At 47.4% G+C, this 19,587-nt stretch overlaps 2 protein-coding genes across 2 annotated transcripts; both read left to right on the top strand.

Annotated features, from left to right (window-relative positions):
- The first annotated feature begins 2,026 nt into the window (after nucleotides 1-2,026).
- Nucleotides 2,027-2,344, top strand: LOC123455983 (late cornified envelope protein 5A-like). The gene has a single exon (XM_045138000.1). The coding sequence runs from the start codon at nucleotides 2,027-2,029 to the stop codon at nucleotides 2,342-2,344; it is 318 nt and encodes a 105-aa protein (XP_044993935.1).
- A 14,407-nt stretch (nucleotides 2,345-16,751) lies between these two features.
- Nucleotides 16,752-17,552, top strand: C19H1orf68 (chromosome 19 C1orf68 homolog). Its single transcript, XM_004667062.2, has one exon. It carries the CDS (start codon nucleotides 16,752-16,754, stop codon nucleotides 17,550-17,552), a length of 801 nt encoding a protein of 266 aa, XP_004667119.2.
- The last annotated feature ends 2,035 nt before the right edge of the window (nucleotides 17,553-19,587 follow it).

The raw sequence follows: 19,587 nt of genomic DNA on the forward strand, positions 1-19,587 counted from the left end.
CTTAGCAGTTCAGGTGCTCTCCTGCCAAGCCTAAGCACCTAGGTTCAATTCCCCAGGACCCACGCAAGCCAGATGCACAAGGTGGCGCTTGTATGTATCTGGAGTTCGTTTGCAGTGGCTAGAGGTCCTGGAGTGCCCATTCTCTCTCTATCTGCCTCCCCTCAACTAAATAAATAAATAAAATATTTTTTAAAAGAATGGAAAACCTAGAGACCACTCTGAGCTCTAATTTACTCCGTGCTCACTTATCCCACACTTCTCTTGCTTTTAAGCAATGGCTTTCTTCCTGTACTATACAAATAAAACTTCTGATTCAATTTCAGAGTCCCTTATATAGGCATACTGGAATGGTACCCCACCTGCCTGAAGCCAAGTTAGCTAATCCTCCATTTCCTTAAGGGCAATAAGGGTTACCTCTTAAGAGGGGGGGTTGATGAATAGGAGATAGAGATTGGCTGGGCTGTGGTGACTAATAGCCTCACCCCGAAACAAGCAGATATTTTAAAGTGGGGAATGTACTTGAGCCCGTAAGAGGAAAATCAGTGATTCTTCTTTGCTTTCCATAAATGAATTTGCCTTTCATAGAAACCAGACATAAAAAAGAATAAGATTACTCCTTCCCTAGAAAAACGATTAGTCTGGCTTATTTTTCCTTATTTCTTTTTCCCTAAAAAGAGTTTGTATTTTCATACAAGCCCACAATCAGAGTCACCAGGTGGGCTTTTCCATGTCTGGGGAGACCCCTTCTTCTTTTGAGGAGCTCTGACTTCTGTCCTTTTTCTCAATCTCTATAATAAAGTCTTTCTAAACTACAAGAGCAGTTGAGAGGGAATGTGTAATTCCTCCTCCTCCACGTACCAAAATGGACTTAGGACAATAGACCAAACATGTTTGGAGGTATTGGCAAGAAGACCCCTCATCACATTAAATTAAAAACTAAATCCCAGAAGGCTCCTAGACCCTCTTGTGAACCAAAGGCTCACATTGTGGAGTAGACTAGAGCGATTCAGAGAGAGGTTGGTTATAAAGAACACTCACAGCGTCCCCAGGAAATGAACGCCATGGGCCAGGGAAGCAGGACGCCCCGTGTAGAAATCACGGGTTCCCTCCAACTCAGGGACAGGTGAAGGGAAACAGAATGATTTACGGTTTCATGTAGAAGAATCTTCTACAAAGGGCTCCATCCAAAAGCCCCGGGGTGGGGTGGGGGCATCCTCACAGCTCAGTAGAAGGAAGAGCAGGGAGCCACCAGTGACAAGCCAGCACGCGCTCCGGTTGCGCAACACCGCATCCGCTCCTTCCAGAAGCATCGCTCATCATCTCAAGCCTGGCCCTGGCATCCAGTATAAAACCTGTGCTGGCCGCTGGCTCCTCGAGCCCTCGGCCTTGCTGCGGCTGTGTCTGAGACAAGGGTAAGTGTCCCTGGGCGATCTGGAAGGGGCACTGCGTGGTGAGACGATGGGGAGACTCTTGAAACAGGGGCTAGTGGGGCGTGGAGGAGGAGGAGGACCCGGCGATGGATGGAGACCGGCTAGAAGTAATGGTTCGCTTAGGGAAAGGCGGGAACCGCTCTAGGGAGCAGGGTCCCTGTGGCTGCAGAGGTAGGAACGGTGGCTCACTCCAGTTACAGAGATCCACCTTCAGACTTGTCTTCATTAGGAGATGGTGGATCTCCTCTCTTCTACGTTAAATCCTGTGCCCAGTGATGCGCACATAACACCGGCAGGAAAAAAAAATTACCTTTGAGCTAGAGTGAAAAGCTCAAGCCTCCTGACGGTCACTGGATTTACAAAGTCACCACATGCTGAGAATATTCCAGAAACAACAAGCTAACAAGACATATACTCTTTGTTGCCTAGGATTCTGTATATATACATTTGAAAACAAAAATAGTCCTCCCATGACCTTGGGAAAAGATTTCAAACTAGGAAAAAAAATTAATAGGAAAAACAAAATTGTAGTGTCCCTGGATGTTGAAATCTGATGTTTCCGTTTTGGCATTCAGGTTGTATTAACACTCGCCAAGATGTCCTGCCAGCAGAGCCAGCAGCAGTGCCAGCCCCCTCCCAAGTGCCCTCCCAAGTGCCAGACCCCCAAGTGCCCCCCAAAGTGTCCTCCTAAGTGCCCTCCCGTGTCTTCCTGCTCTGGCTCCAGCTCCGGGGGCGGCGGCTGCTGCCTGAGCCGCCACACGCCCGGCAGCTCTCTGCCACCGCGACCCCCGAGCTCCGGCTGCTGCAGCCGGGGCCGCGGCGGGTGCACCTGTGGCAGTGTCTGCACCTGTGACAGTGACTGCCCCTGCTGCGGAGGCAGTGGACGGCAGTCTGGGGGCTCCGGTGGCTGCTGACAGACAGAACTGAAGAATGAAAGAGGAAAGGACAGCGGCGGTCTGGCGTTTAAGCTCCTCTTGTCTCCCCTTTTCCAGCCCTAATCAAATTGAGTGAATTATGCAAGGCTTGCTCTCCCAAAACCACTTCCAGGGGAGTGCACCGGACCTCTCTTCCTGGAACTCACGTCAATATTTGTTTTCTTAGGACTGTTGAAAAATATTCTCGTGCATGTGAAAATAAATTTACTTTAAAAAAAATCTGCTTTGGGCTGGAGAGATGGCTTAGTGGTTAAGCACTTCCCTGTGAAGCCTAAGGACCCCGGTTCGAGGCTCGATTCCCCAGGACCCACGTTAGCCAGATGCACAAGGGGGTGCACACATCTGGAATTTGTCTGCAGTGGCTGGAGGCCCTGGCTTGCCCATTCTCTCTCTCTTTCTGCCTCTTTCTCTGTCTGTCGCTCTCAAGTAAATAAATAAAAATAAACCAAACAGGGCTGGAGAGATGGCTTAGCGGTTAAGCGCTTGCCTGTGAAGACTAAGGACCCCGGTTCGAGGCTCGGTTCTCCAGGTCCCACGTTAGCCAGATGCACAAGGGGGCGCACGCGTCTGGAGTTCATTTGCAGAGGCTGGAAGCCCTGGCGCACCCATTCTCTCTCTCTCCCTCTATCTGTCTTTCTATCTGTATCTGTCGCTCTCAAATAAAAATAAATAAAAAATAAATAAATAAACCAAACAAATTAAAAAATTTAAAAATCTGCTTTGACATCTATTTATTTATTACTTTCTTTTCTTCTGTCTGATCTCCATGAATAAGAGGATGATTTGGGCTGGAGAGATGGCTTAGTGGTTAAGATGCTTGCCTGTGAAGCCTAAGGACCCAAGTTCAATCTTTCCAGATCCCATGTAAGCCAAACACACAAAGATGAGGCATGTCTAACATGCCCATTAGGTGGCGCAAGTGTCTGGCCTTTGACATCAGTGCCTGAGACCCTGGCCTGTCAATTCTCTCTCTCTTTCTCTTTATCTCTAAAATAAAATTAAAAAAAAAAATTAAAATAGGATGAGTTTCCAGCATTGCTGCTTGGGAAAGAACCAAGCAGTTGACTACCAGTGAATTATATTTAAAGGTGATTTATATTTTATTTGAAGCAAAAAGAAAAAGGATTGTATTAGAATTTCATGAAGCTAACATTTAATAACGTGTCACCCATTTAGACCTTTGAAAATCAAACAGAATTTCTGTTTAAGTAAAACAAAAAACTCATTAGACTATATTTCTATTTCTCCTTATCCTCAGAGTTTTAGCATGAAATTGGCCTCAAGTCCAGTTGTGAATTGATGGGGAAACTTATTGCTCTTGGTAGCTGTTCTAATTGCTAAGTAGCTATTATGGGGCTCTCAGTCACTGGGTGATTCAGTTGTTACTGAATGCTCAGAATCTCTTATTTTATAGAGAACTTCAGAGAGAGAGAAGAGAGGAGGGAGAGAGAATTGGCACACCAGGGCCTCAGCCACTGCTTGTGCCACCTAGTGGACATGTGGGACTGTGCGCTTGCCTCACCTCTGTGCATCTGGCTTAGGTGGGATCAGGAGAGTCGAACATGGGGCCTTGGGCTTTGCAGGCAAGTGCCTTAACTGCTGAGCCATCTTTCCAGCTGTCTTCTTACGTTTTTTGAACATTTTCCATCCATACAAGTTAGGATGATGGGCTTCGCAGCCAAGCACCCTGTGGGCATGTTCTGCACGCTACCGCATTTCATTTATTTGTTATATCCAGCCATATTTTTGAGCATTTGCTCAACAATACTAAAGCAAGCATGACGGCCAACTTGAAAACAATTATATATCATGCAGTTTGGGATTCTATGGTGGAAAAGTTTCTGAAAATTATTTCCTAATTTAGGCCCGCTGTAAGAGATATATTCTACAAAGTAAAATGAAAAGAAAATGGGTACCTTGACATCCCCCTACTCGACCAGTTGATCATACTTACCCTCCGAAAGTTATTACTAATGTGTAAAAATTGTGCGAGAGGATCTCAGGTTTTAAGGGAGGGGGCTGGCAGACAATATGAATGCCATTGTTAGCTACAGTTGATAGGAAGACTACACAAAAGTGCACAGTAGTGGCTGAACTTCCAGATTTTGGTCATTTCTCATCTGGTACTGATGAGGTAAGATTTTGTTGTAAGCCGACTTAGTTAAAGATTTCTCCTGAATGCAAAGGGTCATCTTGAGGTTTCATTTTGGAAATTAAAAATACGAATCCACAGGGCAATGGAATTTAATTTTGCTGCATGTGGTGGTTTAATTCAGGTGTCCACCATAAAACTTAGGTGTTCTGGATGCTAGGTTCCCCTGCTGATGGCAATTTGAAATTAAAGCCTCCTGGAAGTGGTGTATTGTTGGGGGTGGGCTTATGGGTGTTATAGTTGGTGGCCCCTTGCCAGTGTTTGGCACACTCTCCTGTTCCTGTTGTCCACCTGATGTTGGCCAGGGGTTGATGTCCACCCTCTACTCATACCATTGTTTTCCCCTACCATCATGGAGCTTCCTCCTGGAGCCTATAAGCTAAAATAAACCTCTTTTTTTCCCACAAGCTGCTCTTTATTGGGTGATTTCTACCAGCAATGTGAACCTGACTGCAACAATAAAGTGGTACCGAGGAGTGGGATTGCTGCTAGACACCTGACTGTGTGGTTTTGGCCTTTTGGAGCTGATTTTCAAGAGGAATGTGGGAGGATTTGAAACCTTGGCCTAAGAGACTCCTTGAAGTGCTGTAAGTATAGCTTGATCAGAGTTGAAAGACCTGAATGCAGTAAGAACTATGGAGTGTGATTTTTGGCTTATGAGGGTGAGAAAGAGCTTTGCTTGGATTGGGCTAGAAGCAGTTTGTGTGAGGCTTGCTGTTATGCCCGTGTCCTGAGAAGTTGTACAGGGTTGCACCGCATAGAAATGGGCTGGTGTGAGCAAAGGGATTTGGCACAGAAAAAATGAAATCTTTGGGCCTAAACTGCTGCCTGTTCACCTGCAAATTGTTTGAGAGATTACAACTGTTGAGATTGGGCCAGCTGACCTATACTGGGGCAACAGGAAGAATGTAGACTCTTTTGAAGGGGCTGGGTGCTCAAGGAATGTCTTGTTCTTCAAAGTCTACTTTATTCCCCCCTGGATTAACAAACTGGCACACTATCTGGTATTGTGGAGTGTAAGAAATGCAGGAAAGAGAGGGTCATTGAGTTTGCAACATGGTCCTGTAGTTTGGAAATGGCCATGGGTGCGTGAAGCAGGTTTGCTGGGTGCCTGCATGGAGACCCCATGGGACCTGGAGGATGAACCACAGTTTGCAGCAGAGACCCACTAAAGATGCTGGGAACACGAGGTGGCTGCCAAGTAGAGCTGCAGGCCCTAGATGAAGTTTTCCAGGACTGTGAGTACCTAGCTAGAGGGGAAGAATTGGAACTCCAGAGACTTGTTTCTAGTTAGAATAATTGGACTTGGAGATTTGTCACTGACTAGAGTTGTTGGACTTGAAGCCACAGAGTTTGATGATTGCCCTGGTTGTTTTAAATCTTCTATTGGCTGAATATTTCTTTGCTATGCCCAGTACCATCTTTTGCAGTGTGAATGTTTATTCTGTTCCAATATATTTTTTTTTGGTTATGGCTCAGTTCAAAGATCTTGGACTATGGGGATGTATGAACATCATTGGAATTGATAAAACTATGGGGACTTTTAAAGTTGGATGGCTGCATTGCATTTTACATCATGTATGGTTCTTAGTTTATGTGGTCCAGGTGTAGAATGTGGTGGTTTGATTCAGGTGTCCCCCATAAATTTAGGTGTTCTGGACGCTAGTTTCCCCAGCTGATGACAATTAGAAATTGAAGCCTCTAGGAGGTGGTGTATTGTTGGGGGTGGGCTTATGGGTGTTATAGTCAGTTTCCCTATTTCAGTGTTTGGCCCACTCTCCTGTTCCTGTTGTCCACCTGATGTTGGCCAGGGGGTGATGTCCTCCCACTGCTCATTCCATTGTTTTCCCTGCCACCATTGAGTTTTCCCCTCAAGCCTGTAAGCCAAAATAAACCTCTTTTTTCCCCACAAGCTGCTCTTTGTTGGGTATCAGCAATGTGAACCTGACTGCAACATAGGGGAAAATGATGATATGAGCAGAAGGTGGACATCACCTTCTGGCCAGTATCAGATGGATGACAGCAACACGAGAGTATGCCAAACACTGGTAAGAAGAAATTGGTTATAACACCCATTAGTCCGCCCCCAACAATACACTCCCTCTAGGAGGTGACAACTCCCAAATCTCCATCAGCTGGGAACTTAGCATTCAGAACGCCTAAATATATGGGGGACAATCTGAAAGAAACCACCATGCCCTCATACATTTCCATGAGTTGACCCATTAGAATCCTTATAAAGTCACAGCTAAGGGAAGAGTTGTTGGGCTTTAATTCCCAAATTGCCATCATCTGGGACCTAGCATTCAGATCAACTAAGTTTATGGGGAACACCTGAATCAAACCACTACATTCTATCCTGACCCCCACAAACTGTTAATCATACATGATGTAAAGTGCGATGCATTCATCCAACTTAAAAAGTCCCCATATTTTTTTGTCAATCCCAATGATATTCAAATATTCCCATGTTCAAGAGCCATTATACCACACAAAAACACAAACAAACCCATAATGGCACAGAATAAACACTCACACTGCAAAAGAAGGCATTGGGCATAACAAAGAGATATTCAACCAACACAAGATTGAAATAGAGCAAGCATCAAACTCTGTGGCTCCAAGTCCAACCACTCTAGTCAGTGACAAATCTCCAAGCCCGATATTTCTAACCAGCAAAAGTCTTTGGAGTTCCAATTCCATTCCTTCAGCTAGGCTAGTCACAGTCCTAGGGAATTTCATCCATTAGAATCAGAGACAGGATGAGAGAGAGAGAGAGAGAGAGAAAGAAAGAAAGAAAGAGAATGGGCACGTAGGGCCTCTAGACACTGCAGATGAACTCCAGAGGCATGCGCCCCCATGTGAATCTGGCTTACATGGGACGTGGAGAATTGAATCTAGGACCTTAGGCTTCACAGGCAAGCACCTTAACTGCTAAGCCTTTTTGTTTTTGTTTGTTTGTTTTTTGAGGTATGGTCTTGCTGTAGCCCAGGCTGACCTGGAATTCACTATGTAGTCTTAGGCTGGCCTTGAACTCACAGCAATAGTCCTACCTCTGCCTACCAAGTGCTGGGATTAAAGGTGTGTACCACCACACCTGGCCATGCATGCTATCACTTTAAATTTTTTTTCTTATGCTATCACTTTTATTAAAAGACACTATCACTTTTAGAGCACTGAAAATTTGGAGAACATAGAAGGAGATCATCTACCTAGTGAATGAGTATTGATTTGCAAGGGCAGTTTCGGTCTGCTAGATCAGATTTCCATATCTGAGAAAATTAAGTGGGGCTAGCCCTGGGATAGTCCACTCTGGGAAGACAGGCAAGCACCAACAAATATTGTTTCCTCATGTCTCCAGGATGCCCAAGAAAGCACCGCTTGGGTTGGCAAGTGTGACGGCCTGGGCTCCGTGGGAATGGCGGGCAGCCGCGTGAGCACCGGGGGCTGCTGTGTCCCCAACGAGGGCAACACTGTCAATCGCTGTCAGCTCTTCTGCAGAGTACCAACCCTTCCCGTTTGCCTCTCTAGCTGAAGGGACTAGAGTGATGCGGGGGACAGTATAAAGGAAAATTAGGGGCTGGAGAGGTGGCTTAGCAGTTAAGGTACATGCCTGTGCAGCCTAAGGACCCAGGTTCAATTCTCCAGGTCCCACATAAGGAGTTCTTTTTCAGTGGCTAGAGGCCCTGATGTGCCCATTCTCACTCTCTCTCTTCCTCTCTCTGTCTCTAATAAATAAATAAATAAAACCAAAATCTTAAAAAAAATAAAAATTAGGCCTTTATGTATACAATCCTGTATTATTGATCTCATTCCTATAACGGCAAGGTTTTGGAGTGTACTGTCTTATGTTAGGTAATGGGAACCGTAACAGCAGTTGCTGAAATAACTGTCCCAACACCTGTGGCACCTGTGGATGATTCAGACCATGGATAATCTGACAGAGTTTATAAGGAAGTAGGACTGAGAGACACTTGGTTGAGTTTGAATTTGTATCATTTCTCTTTCATGCATAACTGTTTCTTCAATCTCATTACACAAAACATTTCTCCTGTTGAAAAATTATTTATCTGTGTGTGTGTGTGTGTGTGTGTGTGTGTGAGAGAGAGAGAGAGAGAGAGAGAGAGACAGAGAGGGAGAGGGAGAGGGAGAGGGAGAGGGAGAGGGAGAGGGAGAGGGAGAGGGAGAGGGAGAGGGAGTGGGAGAGGGAGAGGGAGAGGGAGAGGGAGAGGGAGAGGGAGAGGGAGAGGGAGAGGGAGAGGGAAAGGGAGAGGGAGAGGGAGAGAGCTGTATGCCACAGTGCATATGTGGAGGTCAAGGGACATTATTTCCTCCTGGTGTGAATCCTTACCTTCCACTTGGTTGAGGCAGGCTACCTCCTTCTTTGTGTGTGTGTGTGTGTGTGTGTGTGTGTGTGTGTGTGTGTGTGTGAAGGAATAGAGGGAGGAGATAATGGTACTCCAGCGCCTTTTACTACTGCAAATGAACTCCAGACATGTGGGCCCACTTTGTGCATTTGCCATTCCGCGTGTACTGAGGAATCAAATGCAGACCAGCAAGCTTTGCGAGCAGGTTCCTGTAACCCCCGCACCATCTCCCCAGCCCCCGTCCTTGTCTCTGCTTGTTGTGAACCACGGCACTGGGCAGGCACGCCGGCCAGGAGCCCCCAGGACACTCCCCTGTTTGCACTTTCCCCCTTTGCCATCATCAGCATGCAGGGGTTCCAGAAGCCCATCACAGCTTCCTGCTTCTGCATGGGGCCCGCAGACCCGGGTTCAGGTACTCAGGCTTGAGGGGCGAGCATTTATGAATTGCACTAACTCCCTAGCCCAGGCTTGTCCTTTATTTTTAAAATTTTGTTTGTTTATTTATTTTGCAATAGAGAGAGGGAGAGAGAGTGAGCAAGTGGGAGGGGGGAGAAAATGGGTGTTTCAGGCCTTCCAGCCGCTGAGTCACTACAAACAAACTCCAGATGCATGTGCCACCTCCTACATCTGGCTTATGTGGGTACTGGGGAATTGGACCTGGGTCCTCAGGCTTTGCAGGCAAGCTCCTTAACCACTACGCTACCTCTCTAGCCCTCCTTTTTGAGAGGAGCAAATGAGTGTGTTGTACGTTTTTGTAAAGTTTCTCTCCAGGAGGTATACAAAGGTAGATGGAGCAGGTGGGAAAGCGTGTAGAAGAACATCCACTCCTATCTAAAGCCATGTGGGCTGAGAGGCCCCCCGTCATCTGTGCACTGCCCTTCCTCTGGGGGACGGGGATGTTTAAATACAGAGGAGTTGGAAACAGGAAGAGTCACTAATGCCAGTGCCTATCCGTTACGTGCTAACACTTCCAATGACAATTTATGGTTTCTGAGTATAACACATTGTCACAGGATACTTCTGCCCAAACTGTCTTCATTTAACATATTTTATTAGCTAGTTGAGCAGATTTCCATATGGCTTATTCATAACACCTTATATTTTTATTAACCCTCTTTCCTCTCACACCTTGCTCCCAAGCCATCCAGTATTCTGTCCCTGTGCTTATATAATCTATTATGCCCTCCCCTTCATCCCTCCATTTTCTCCCCTCCCTTATAGCTCCTTTCTAGCTTCTTGGCCTCTACTGCTGACTTTTATTCATTCACATACAAGTATAAACACTTTAACCTAGGACCTTCATACGAGAAGTGACATGTAGCATTTGACTCTCTGAGCCTAGGTTGCCCTAACTTAGTATAATGTTATCCAGACCCATCCATCTCCCTGCAGATTTCATAACTTCATTGTTCTTCATAGCAGAATAACATTCTATTGTGTGAATAGGCCACATCTTCATTATCCATTCAACAGCTTTTTGACTGGATTTGTGATTCTCCCCTAAGGAGATGATTCGTGATTGGCACTGTAAACATGGTCAAAATCCCATGTCTGGGGAGCTCATAGGCCCTAGTAAGGAAGCAACTGCTGTTCTTTGGCCCAATGGACCTGATATGCTTGTAAAATTGTATTCAACACATTTATGTTTATGCCCATAGATTACTGATGGTTTTAGTAACTAATCCTAGCTGGTCAAAATTATGAAAATAAGCGCTCATTCTTCAATGGGACATCTGCATCACCTCCTCCAAGGCTCAGAGAACATCGGGGGAAAGAGGGGAGAAAGAATGTAGTAACCAGAGTGCAGTGGAGGACTAGCCTCAGGACATAACATAGTCATTGTTTTAATTTTTTAAATATTTTTAAATTTATTTGCAAGCAGAGACAGATAGAGAGAAGAGAGACAGACAGAGAGAATGATCATGCCAGGGCCTCCAGCTGCTGCAAACGAAATCCAGATGCGTGCAGTTCTTTGTGGATCTGGCTCTCCACGAGTAATAGAACTTGGGTTGTTCGGCTTTGCAGGCAAGCCCCTTAACCCTGGAGCCATCGCTCCAACCGCCACGATGTAGTTGTTATGCTCATGACCACACAGCATCTGTGATTCCCTTCAGAAGACTGAGCTTGTCAACATTCTGACATGAATTGAGGGGAGACTCAGGAGGTCCCACCTCTCCTGTCATTGGCAGTTTATGGCTCATGGAGTGGGGGGCACTTTTTTCAGCGTTGTAACTAGGGGTGAATTGCCCATGAGCTGGTAGGTAACTCCCTGCCTGTGCTCATGAAGGCAACCCTCAATACGCTCAGTGGGTCATCAAAAAGAGAAGGGGAACCAGTAAGGAAGAAGAAGAAAGGGTTCAGCAGAAGAAGTGGGATGGGAACGAGAGAAAGTAATGGAGGGTAAACATGATTAAAATAAATTATATACATCTATAAAATTGTCAAAATAAATAAATGAATCTAAAAACCATATATATTTTATTTATTTATTTGAGAGAAAGAGGGGGAAGAGAGAGAACACTCCAGGGCCTCCACCCACTGCAAGCGATCTCCAGATTCATGCACCCCCTTAATGCATCTGGCTTACCTGCTTCTGCAGCTTCCAAGGAACCGGAGGGTGGAAATCAGGGGTGCTGTGGCCATGCAAAGGCTGGCATGATCTTTCTTCTTTTTCTTTCTTTTTTTTTTTAAAGTTACTTTAGTTACAAGAGAGGGATGGGGAGAGGGAGAGAGGCAGATAAAGAGAAAAAGAATGGGTACTCCAGGACTGTGATAGTTAAGGTGTTGTCAACTTGATCTGTTTAGTAATCCACAGGCTGCTTCTAGGAAGGATCAACTAAGGAGGAGGTTTTTCTCCCAAGGTGAGCCCTTCCCCCAGAGTGGGCGCCCCGCTCAGAGAGGGACTTGATATAAGGAAGCTCTGGGTAGAAGAGTTCCCTTTTTCCTTCCTTCCTTCCACTTGGCTGCCGGAGCTGCTCCCTACCTTCTAGCGTGGATTGAAGACCAGTGCGGACTAAAGACCAACATCAACTGAAGACCCACGTGGATCGAAACCCAGCGGCTCCTCAGGAAGCCTCCAGGCTTTCCGGCACCATCTGCAGTGCCAGCTTGGGACTGCTGAGGCATCCGGCCACGTGGACTGAGCAGCTACCAGGTTCGGTGATTCTCGGGCCTGCAACTGCTATTGGACTACTGTAAGCTAATCCAATAAATTCCCTTTTTAAAATAATTCATTCTAGTAATTCTGTTCCTCTAGAGAACCCTGACTAATACAAGGACCTTCAGCTGCTGCAAATGAACTCCAGCCAGCCACATGCGCCACCTTGTGAATCTGGCTCATGTGGGTCCTGGGGAATTGAACCTGGGTCCTTTGGCCTTGCAAGCAAGCGCCTTAACTGCTAAGCCATCTCTGCATCACGTAGTCATCCTTTTCTAGAGTGTACTTCATATGGCTTGAAAGGAGAGCTTATTCCTCATGTTGTCCCCTGCTCCAGTCTCAAGACTACCTACCCTATGGATTGTCAGAACTTGCAGATGTTGGTGCCTTAAGGGTCTGACTGATAATCTAGTGTACCATTTCTGTTGGAGAAATTACTGAACACGAAAGGGATTACAGAAGGCTTTTCAAACCCAGTATACCTTTCTATGCAGAATAGCCCATCCGTGTGGATGGCACAGGCACCTGCCTGTGCCGTGGCAGAGGTCAGATCTGGTGGCTGCTTCAGGCCATCCCTATCAGAGATGGTTCTCTTTAACGCGCTCTCCTGTGAGTATACTGGGTTGTTATTGCATGAATCCACAAGTCTGCGATCCATGGTTTGTGTCCAAAGGGATAACTGGGTGGGAGGATGGGCAGACGTTTGGGGCTATCCCCATGACTCATTCCCACACTGGCACCAGTCTTCTGACTCTGCCTTGACAGACAACCTGCGGGATGGGTGGAGCACAGCCTGCCCACCTGTCTGGGTGGCACATGGATGTGGTATCTCTCACCAGTGATGCTGCTGCTACCTGAAGATGTCAAAACCATTAGTGGGAACCTCGCCCCACAGTGCAGGAAGTGAGCCAATCAGAGCTCACGGCTGGCACGAGAGACGCCTGATTAGCTAACCACAGGGCTCCGTTTACCACATGAGGAGGGAAGTTGGTCTGCTGTGTACTTTCAGTGTAAGGAACTAGCACATCCCCATTTGTTCACTCATTCATTCATTTATTTGGTTAGTTCTGTAGGTGTTTACGGTGACATATAGCAAATATGCCCGTCAGAACGTGCTCCTGGGAACTGTAGGCCACGGAGGCTCACTCCACAGACAGGCTTGGAGCGGAAGCACACACTTCCTGTGCACTGCAGAACCTTGTCACCATATAATAGCATATGAGGCAAAAGATGTTGAGGACTCACAGGGCAGGAAGGTGGGAGAATCGGGTCAAGAGCAAAGTTCTCTTTGTGTCTGGGATGGTCTGTCCTACTTTGTGTACCTGTCTTTAAAAGGTTGGCCTTCTCAGGAGTTTTCTTTGCTGTGAAGTGGGGCTATCCCATCCTAAATATAAGATAGGATGACTTTTTTCAACTGGTATAATTTTTTATAGTTCATTTATTTATTTGCCAGGGACAGAGGAAGAGAGAAAGAATGGGTGTGCAAGGGCCTCCAGCCACTGCAAATGAACTCCAGACGTGAGCACCCTCTTGTGCATTTGGCTAACATGGTTCCTGGGGAATAGGACCTGGGTCCTTTGGCTTTGCAGGCAAACGCCTCAACCACTAAGCCACCCCTCCAACCCTAGGATGACTTTGAATGACTGCCTGTCTGCTGGGCAACTGCAACAATGGTTCCTAGAACATCCTGAGCTTTAATAAGAAGCAGCATGCTGTGTGGAAATAATAAATTTTATTTTATTTATTTATCCATTTATTTATTTATTTTTATTTGGGGGGGGGAAGAGGCAGATGAAGACAAAGAGAATGGTTGCACCAGGGCCTCTCGCTACTACAAACAAACTCCAGATGCATGTGCCACCTTGTACATCTGGCTTGTGTTGGTACTGGGGAATCAAACCTACATCTTTAGGCTTTGCAGGCAAGCATCTTAACTGCTAAGCCATTCCTCCAGCCCCCAGAAATGATAAAATTTTAAGTCTCATATATCTGGGTAAAATTCTGGCTCTATAACCTTTAAACATGTGAATTTTCACAAGTTATTTGGTTGCTTTTGTGTTTTAGGCCCTATCGTGAAGACTAAACTTGATGAGCCATTTCACGTGAAGAGTCTATGCATCCCCCCGAAAAAGATTTATTTATTTTCCTTTCCTTCCACTCAACTTCAGGCCTAGGAGACAAATGAGGTGGGCACCAAGGAGCTCAAGAAAAGACTGGACTAGACCAACATCCCTTTTTAGTTCTTCTCCCCCGTGGGTGAGAGACTGGTGGGCTTCCGGAGGAGGCTGTGCATCATGACCGTCCATCGGGCAGGGATGACAGCAAGAATGATGACACTTTCCCAGGCTGGGGTTGAACCTCTCCTTGTTTCTTCCAAATTGCTCTGACCCTGAGGCATGCATTATGGCAAGGTCTGTGAACTTGTGACAATGCATTTTCTGTAGGGCATATGACAACCTAAAAAGAGTATGCTATGGATCCTGGAGAACTGACTATTTATTCTGGGTGGATTATATGGGACCACCTTTCTCCTGAGAGGCCACAGGATCATGTAAGGTCTTGACTGGATGATCTGTGGAGGTGACATTTGAAAGCTAATGCCAAGTCCAAGTTTGAGAGCCTTCTGTGGTGGACACTCTTCTCCCCGTGGCTCAGTGAGGACAATGTGGGGTTCTGGAGAGAGGCAGGCTTGGGTTCCGAATGGTACTCTATTACCCACTGACAGTGTTGACCTTGGAAAGATACTTAGACCTTTGGGTCTTACTTTCCCCTTGTGCAAAATAATGACGCTAACACACCTCACCTCACAGGCTTATTATGAAGGTGAAGTCCAGCAGAGATGAGGGTGGTATTCAGCACATAGCAAGTGCTTGTGACGTATTTGTTCTGCCTCTTCCACAGCTATCATATTGGGGAAATGAAAGGTGGCTGGGACTCAAAGATAATGGCTACACCTAGCTGTAAAAGATAGTAGAATCTGGTGATCAAGACCACATCTACGCAGGCAGAGTACCTGTGCTTGAATTCTGGCTTACCCACTATACTTGGTTCTGATGCTCAGTAGCTCCCTTTATCTTTCAGAGTCTCACCTGCATCCTTCTATAAATGTATCTGTCTCACGGATTCTTTGGCACATGAAAACCTTCACCTAATGCTAGATTCTTCCATCGTTGCCTCCGCCCATGCTTCACTTAGCTGGAATTCCTCCAATTCTAGGTTCTTGGAATTGATTCCTGGAAGTAAGGCTAAGGAAGGTGGGTGTGGGGAAGAGCGTAGGGCATGAGAAGCCTGAAGACAGATGACACAGACCTAGATGCTGGGCTTTGGGATCATAGAGCACGCACAGTTTCCCAGGTGAATTTAGCATAACCGGATGGCTCACAGAACCAGTTGTTTCTTGGGGACCTTCCCACTTGCCGTACTGCAAGGCCAAGTCTGATCCCCAGAAACCCAGACCAGCATAAACCATGCCAAAGCCCCCAGAAGGAACCCTGAGGTTATGCTAAAAAGAACAGAGTAGCTTTTGACACAGCATGTGAAAAATCGAATCAAACCCTATCTTGATGGAGACGTCTTTGCAGACCCAATTTCAGAATCAGATGGCATGCTTATTACTCATCGCTTTTAGTGGAAAAATGGGTCTCGTTTCACGCAGAAGGTCGCCATTTATCTCATATTTGGGAGAATTGAGTGTCAAGCAGAAACATGCTCTGCCTCTGACTGAACAGCCAGGCGTCCTGAGGAGGAATCTCGCCGATGCAACGCCAGCCTTGTCCTCGTGATAACTGGTGCTTCATTGAGATGGCATCAAGTTGCTTCACTGCTGCTCTATAAAACGTCTCCCCAGACAACAGCTCACCAGATCCTTCCCTTCTTCCAGTTGCTCCTGCCAGGAAAGAAGGTACGTCGTTATACCTGGAATAGGGACTTAGCAAGAAATAGAGTCTGAGAGAAGCTGGGTGGAGGACTACAGGATGCGTGGCGACATAGTGTTGGACACCGAGAGTCTCCGTGGAGGAGGCGATGGTGTGGCCCGTGGGAAGCCCGGGAGGAGAGGGAGAGGCGGGCAGCTGAGCTAGCAGGGGAGGGATTTCAGAGACCTGGATTCCTTACCCTCCTCTCTGAGGCCACTCATGTAGTCCTTTCTTGGGTGTACTTATTAACAGGGTGAAGTGATGTCCAAGTCATCTGAAGAACAAATGGTGCCAATGTATTAGACTTTGGCCCGATTCCATGCTCAGTCAGGCTCCGCTTGAGACTCACGTTATCTCGGGGTCTATTGACAGAACTGTGCTTTCCCTGGAGAACCCCTGGCTGGGTTGTTGTAGGAAAGAAAGCCAGTCAAGGGAGAACCAGAGCCCGGGGGAATTGACCGAGGAATAATGATTTCGAAAGGATGATCGCAGGTCAGACACTGAAGTAAGAGGTGAGGCTGTACAGAGATTTGGGTGGAAATGCAGAATTCCTGTTTCAGGCCCTTCATCTTTTGTGGAAACATGAGTCCGGAGGTCGGTGGTGACAGGTTCAAGGTCACGTTGCCTGTTGAAGGCACAGAAATGAACCTAGAACCCCCTTGGCTCTGCACCTGACTGCTAGGTGGGCAGCTTTGGGCTGCTCACAACCTCCCACCTTGCTGAAGCGGGTGGCGCTTCAGGCTTCCCACGGTTCTAATGAGACATTTCCTTTCAGGGTCTGCAAAGCCACAGCGAGATGTGTGACCAGCAGAAGCAAGCTCAGTTCCTTCCATCTTGCGTGAAAGGCTCCGGCCTGGGCGGAGCGAGCGGACCAGGCGGACTGGGCGGACTGGGCGGCGGGCTGGGGGCGGGACAAGGTACCAGTTGTGCCTCTGTGAAATGCCAGGCTCCATGCCAGACCCAAACTGTCAGTGTTCAGGGGCCTGCTCCCAGCCAAACGCAAACCTTTGTGAAATGCCTGGCTCCAGTGCCCACTCAGACCTATGTGAGATACCAAGTTCCATGCCAGACCAAAACCTACGTGAAGTGCCCAGCTCCATGCCAAACAACCTATGTGAAGTGCCCACCTCCATGCCAAACAACCTATGTGAAGTGCCCACCACCATGCCAGACAACCTACGTGAAGTGTCCACCACCATGCCAAACCCAGACATATTACGTCCAGTATCCTTCTTCCGGGCAGACCTACTACCCTCAGTCTTCCTTGGGTGGCTCGGGCTCCCAGGGCTGTGTCCCTGACCCCTGCTCCGCGCCTTGTTCCATCAGCTACTGCTGCCTGGCTCCCCGGACCTTCGGAGTGAGTCCCCTGAGACGCTGGGTCCAGCGGCCCCAAGGCTGTAACACGGGGTCCTCCGGCTGTTGTGAGGATTCGGGCTGCTGCAGCTCTGGATGTTCAAGCTCCGGGTGCTGCGGCTCCGGGGGATGCTGTGGCTCCGGGGGATGCTGCGGCTCGGGGGGCTGCTGCTGTTTGGGAATCATCCCCATGAGGTCCGCAGGCCCTGCCTGCTGTCACCGCGAGGACGATTGCTGCTGTTGAGCAGGGGACTGACCCCGCTCCGGAATTCTCCACCCCGCTCGGCTTGCTGCGACCTTCCCTTTGCCCCCCTCCCCCCCCCCGCTGCTTCCACCCTGTCCCCAATTCCCCCAACCCCCACCGTGTGACATTGGACCTCGGGCTTCGCCTCCAGATGTTTCTCTGTCAAGGCAACCTGCCGGAGTGAGCGCTGACCCCTGAACTTTGGCAAGAATAAAGCTCTGAATGCAATGTCGTCTGCTTCTTGTCTTGTTTCTTTGGCCCACAGTTGTGCTTTTCTACCAGAAGTGCTTCTTTCTTAAAGTGTGGCCTTTTTATTATTTCTGACATTTTCATACACGTGCATGATGAATTTTGATCTTGTTCCCCCCCCCACACAGTTGCCCACTGTTAGCCCTCTGCCCTTCCCTTCCCTTTAACATCCTTCTTCTTCTTCCCCATTAATACCCATCTTACTTTCATGACTTTTTAAAACACCCCCGAAGCTAAATTAGGGTTTCTTGTGTAGTCGAGAGCAGGAGGTCGTTTACGGGGGGATGATGGGGCAGCTTAGCAGTGGCCACATCACACCACTGAAGAACCTGGCTCCCTTCTCTCAGCAACCACCAGATGGCATTAGCTGCTCTGGGGGACACAGGCCGCAGCATTCCCCCTTTCCCCCCATGGATGGTGAAGTATCCTGAGGCTCAATCTCCATCATATCCCCTCCCCATCTCAATCAGTCTCTCTTTTATTCTGATGTCATGATCTTTTCCTCTTCTTATGATGGTCTTGTGTAGGTAAGAGCCAAAGAAAGGGTAGGACTCCTTACAACATGCTCCTCCAGACACAAAATGGCCTACATATCCATGACCTCACCATGCCTGACACTACCTACACAAGACCATCTACATATTTTTTTAATCTTGCACATATACCATACATATAGTATAAACAAGTGCGTGACCAATACTATTACATTTCTATAAGAAAAAAAATGACTCAAATACATTTATTCTGACATTTAGGGAGGAAAGGAAGAGTGGGTTGTTATTTCTTTATTGAGGGCCTTCTATGTACCGGTCATTGTGCCGGTAATTTTACATGTTAAAATTTTACATGTTTTCCTGTTACTTGAGCAAGGGGAGAATTGATCAGAATTACCTCATCGTTTGAGGGGAGCAGAGCTAATTCACAATTTGAGGGGAGCAAAAGCTGACAGTCAGATCTGGACTTGGGCAAGTCCCTATGACTCCAGGTAGGTTACATGACCTCTGCTCCCAGGGAAGCATGAGATACACAGCAAGTCCCTGTCCCCAGTTGGAGAGCTGTGCCAATACACATGCATGGAAGCTTGGAGAGTAAACCGGAGGTAGTTGTATCAGGGGAAACGTACTAAGACCTTCCTATGGCCTGGACTCCTTAGTTACAGGAAAATGCAATGAGAGAAGGTTTTGACTATAGAACATTGCCAAAGACCGTCGTTTCCCAGCTCCTTCTACCTGTGTTCTTCTCCCAACCCTTCCACAAGCCTCTTTTATCACGTTAAGTGAATCGCTCTCACTTCCTTGGGCCCCAGTCTATTCTGCTGCATAATAGGTAATTTGGTGGGAGACAGTCACTCAGGGTCTTTCCCGGCTCCAGTAGTTTGTTCAGATAAAGCTCTGAGTCTCTTTCAAAGATCACAGAGAAGATACTGGAAACAGGGTAGAGGTTTGATGGTGACTGGGTGGATCGCTTACAGGGGATCAGGGAGCGCAGAGGAGAAATCTCTCCTGGAGTCTACACAGGACCAGGCCCTCAGACAAAGTTGTTGGGGCTCTGTCGTCATCAGATCTCATCCCTAGCCATTCCCATAGGCACCTCCGCCCAGCCAGTGGTGGCAGGTGTGGACCTGATTTGCACATCTGCCATGTGAGGCAGATGGGTGTTGGCGGGCTGGGCCACACGTGGAGAAGAGGGGGTGGCGTGGTATGTGTGTGTGTGCATGTGGATGCCGCTCGGGCATTCTCGCGGCCAGCCTCGTGTTTGGCCCACATAGATCTGCCAGGACACTTAT

This window comes from Jaculus jaculus, chromosome 19 (assembly GCF_020740685.1).
Source record: "Jaculus jaculus isolate mJacJac1 chromosome 19, mJacJac1.mat.Y.cur, whole genome shotgun sequence".
NCBI lineage: Eukaryota > Metazoa > Chordata > Mammalia > Rodentia > Dipodidae > Jaculus > Jaculus jaculus.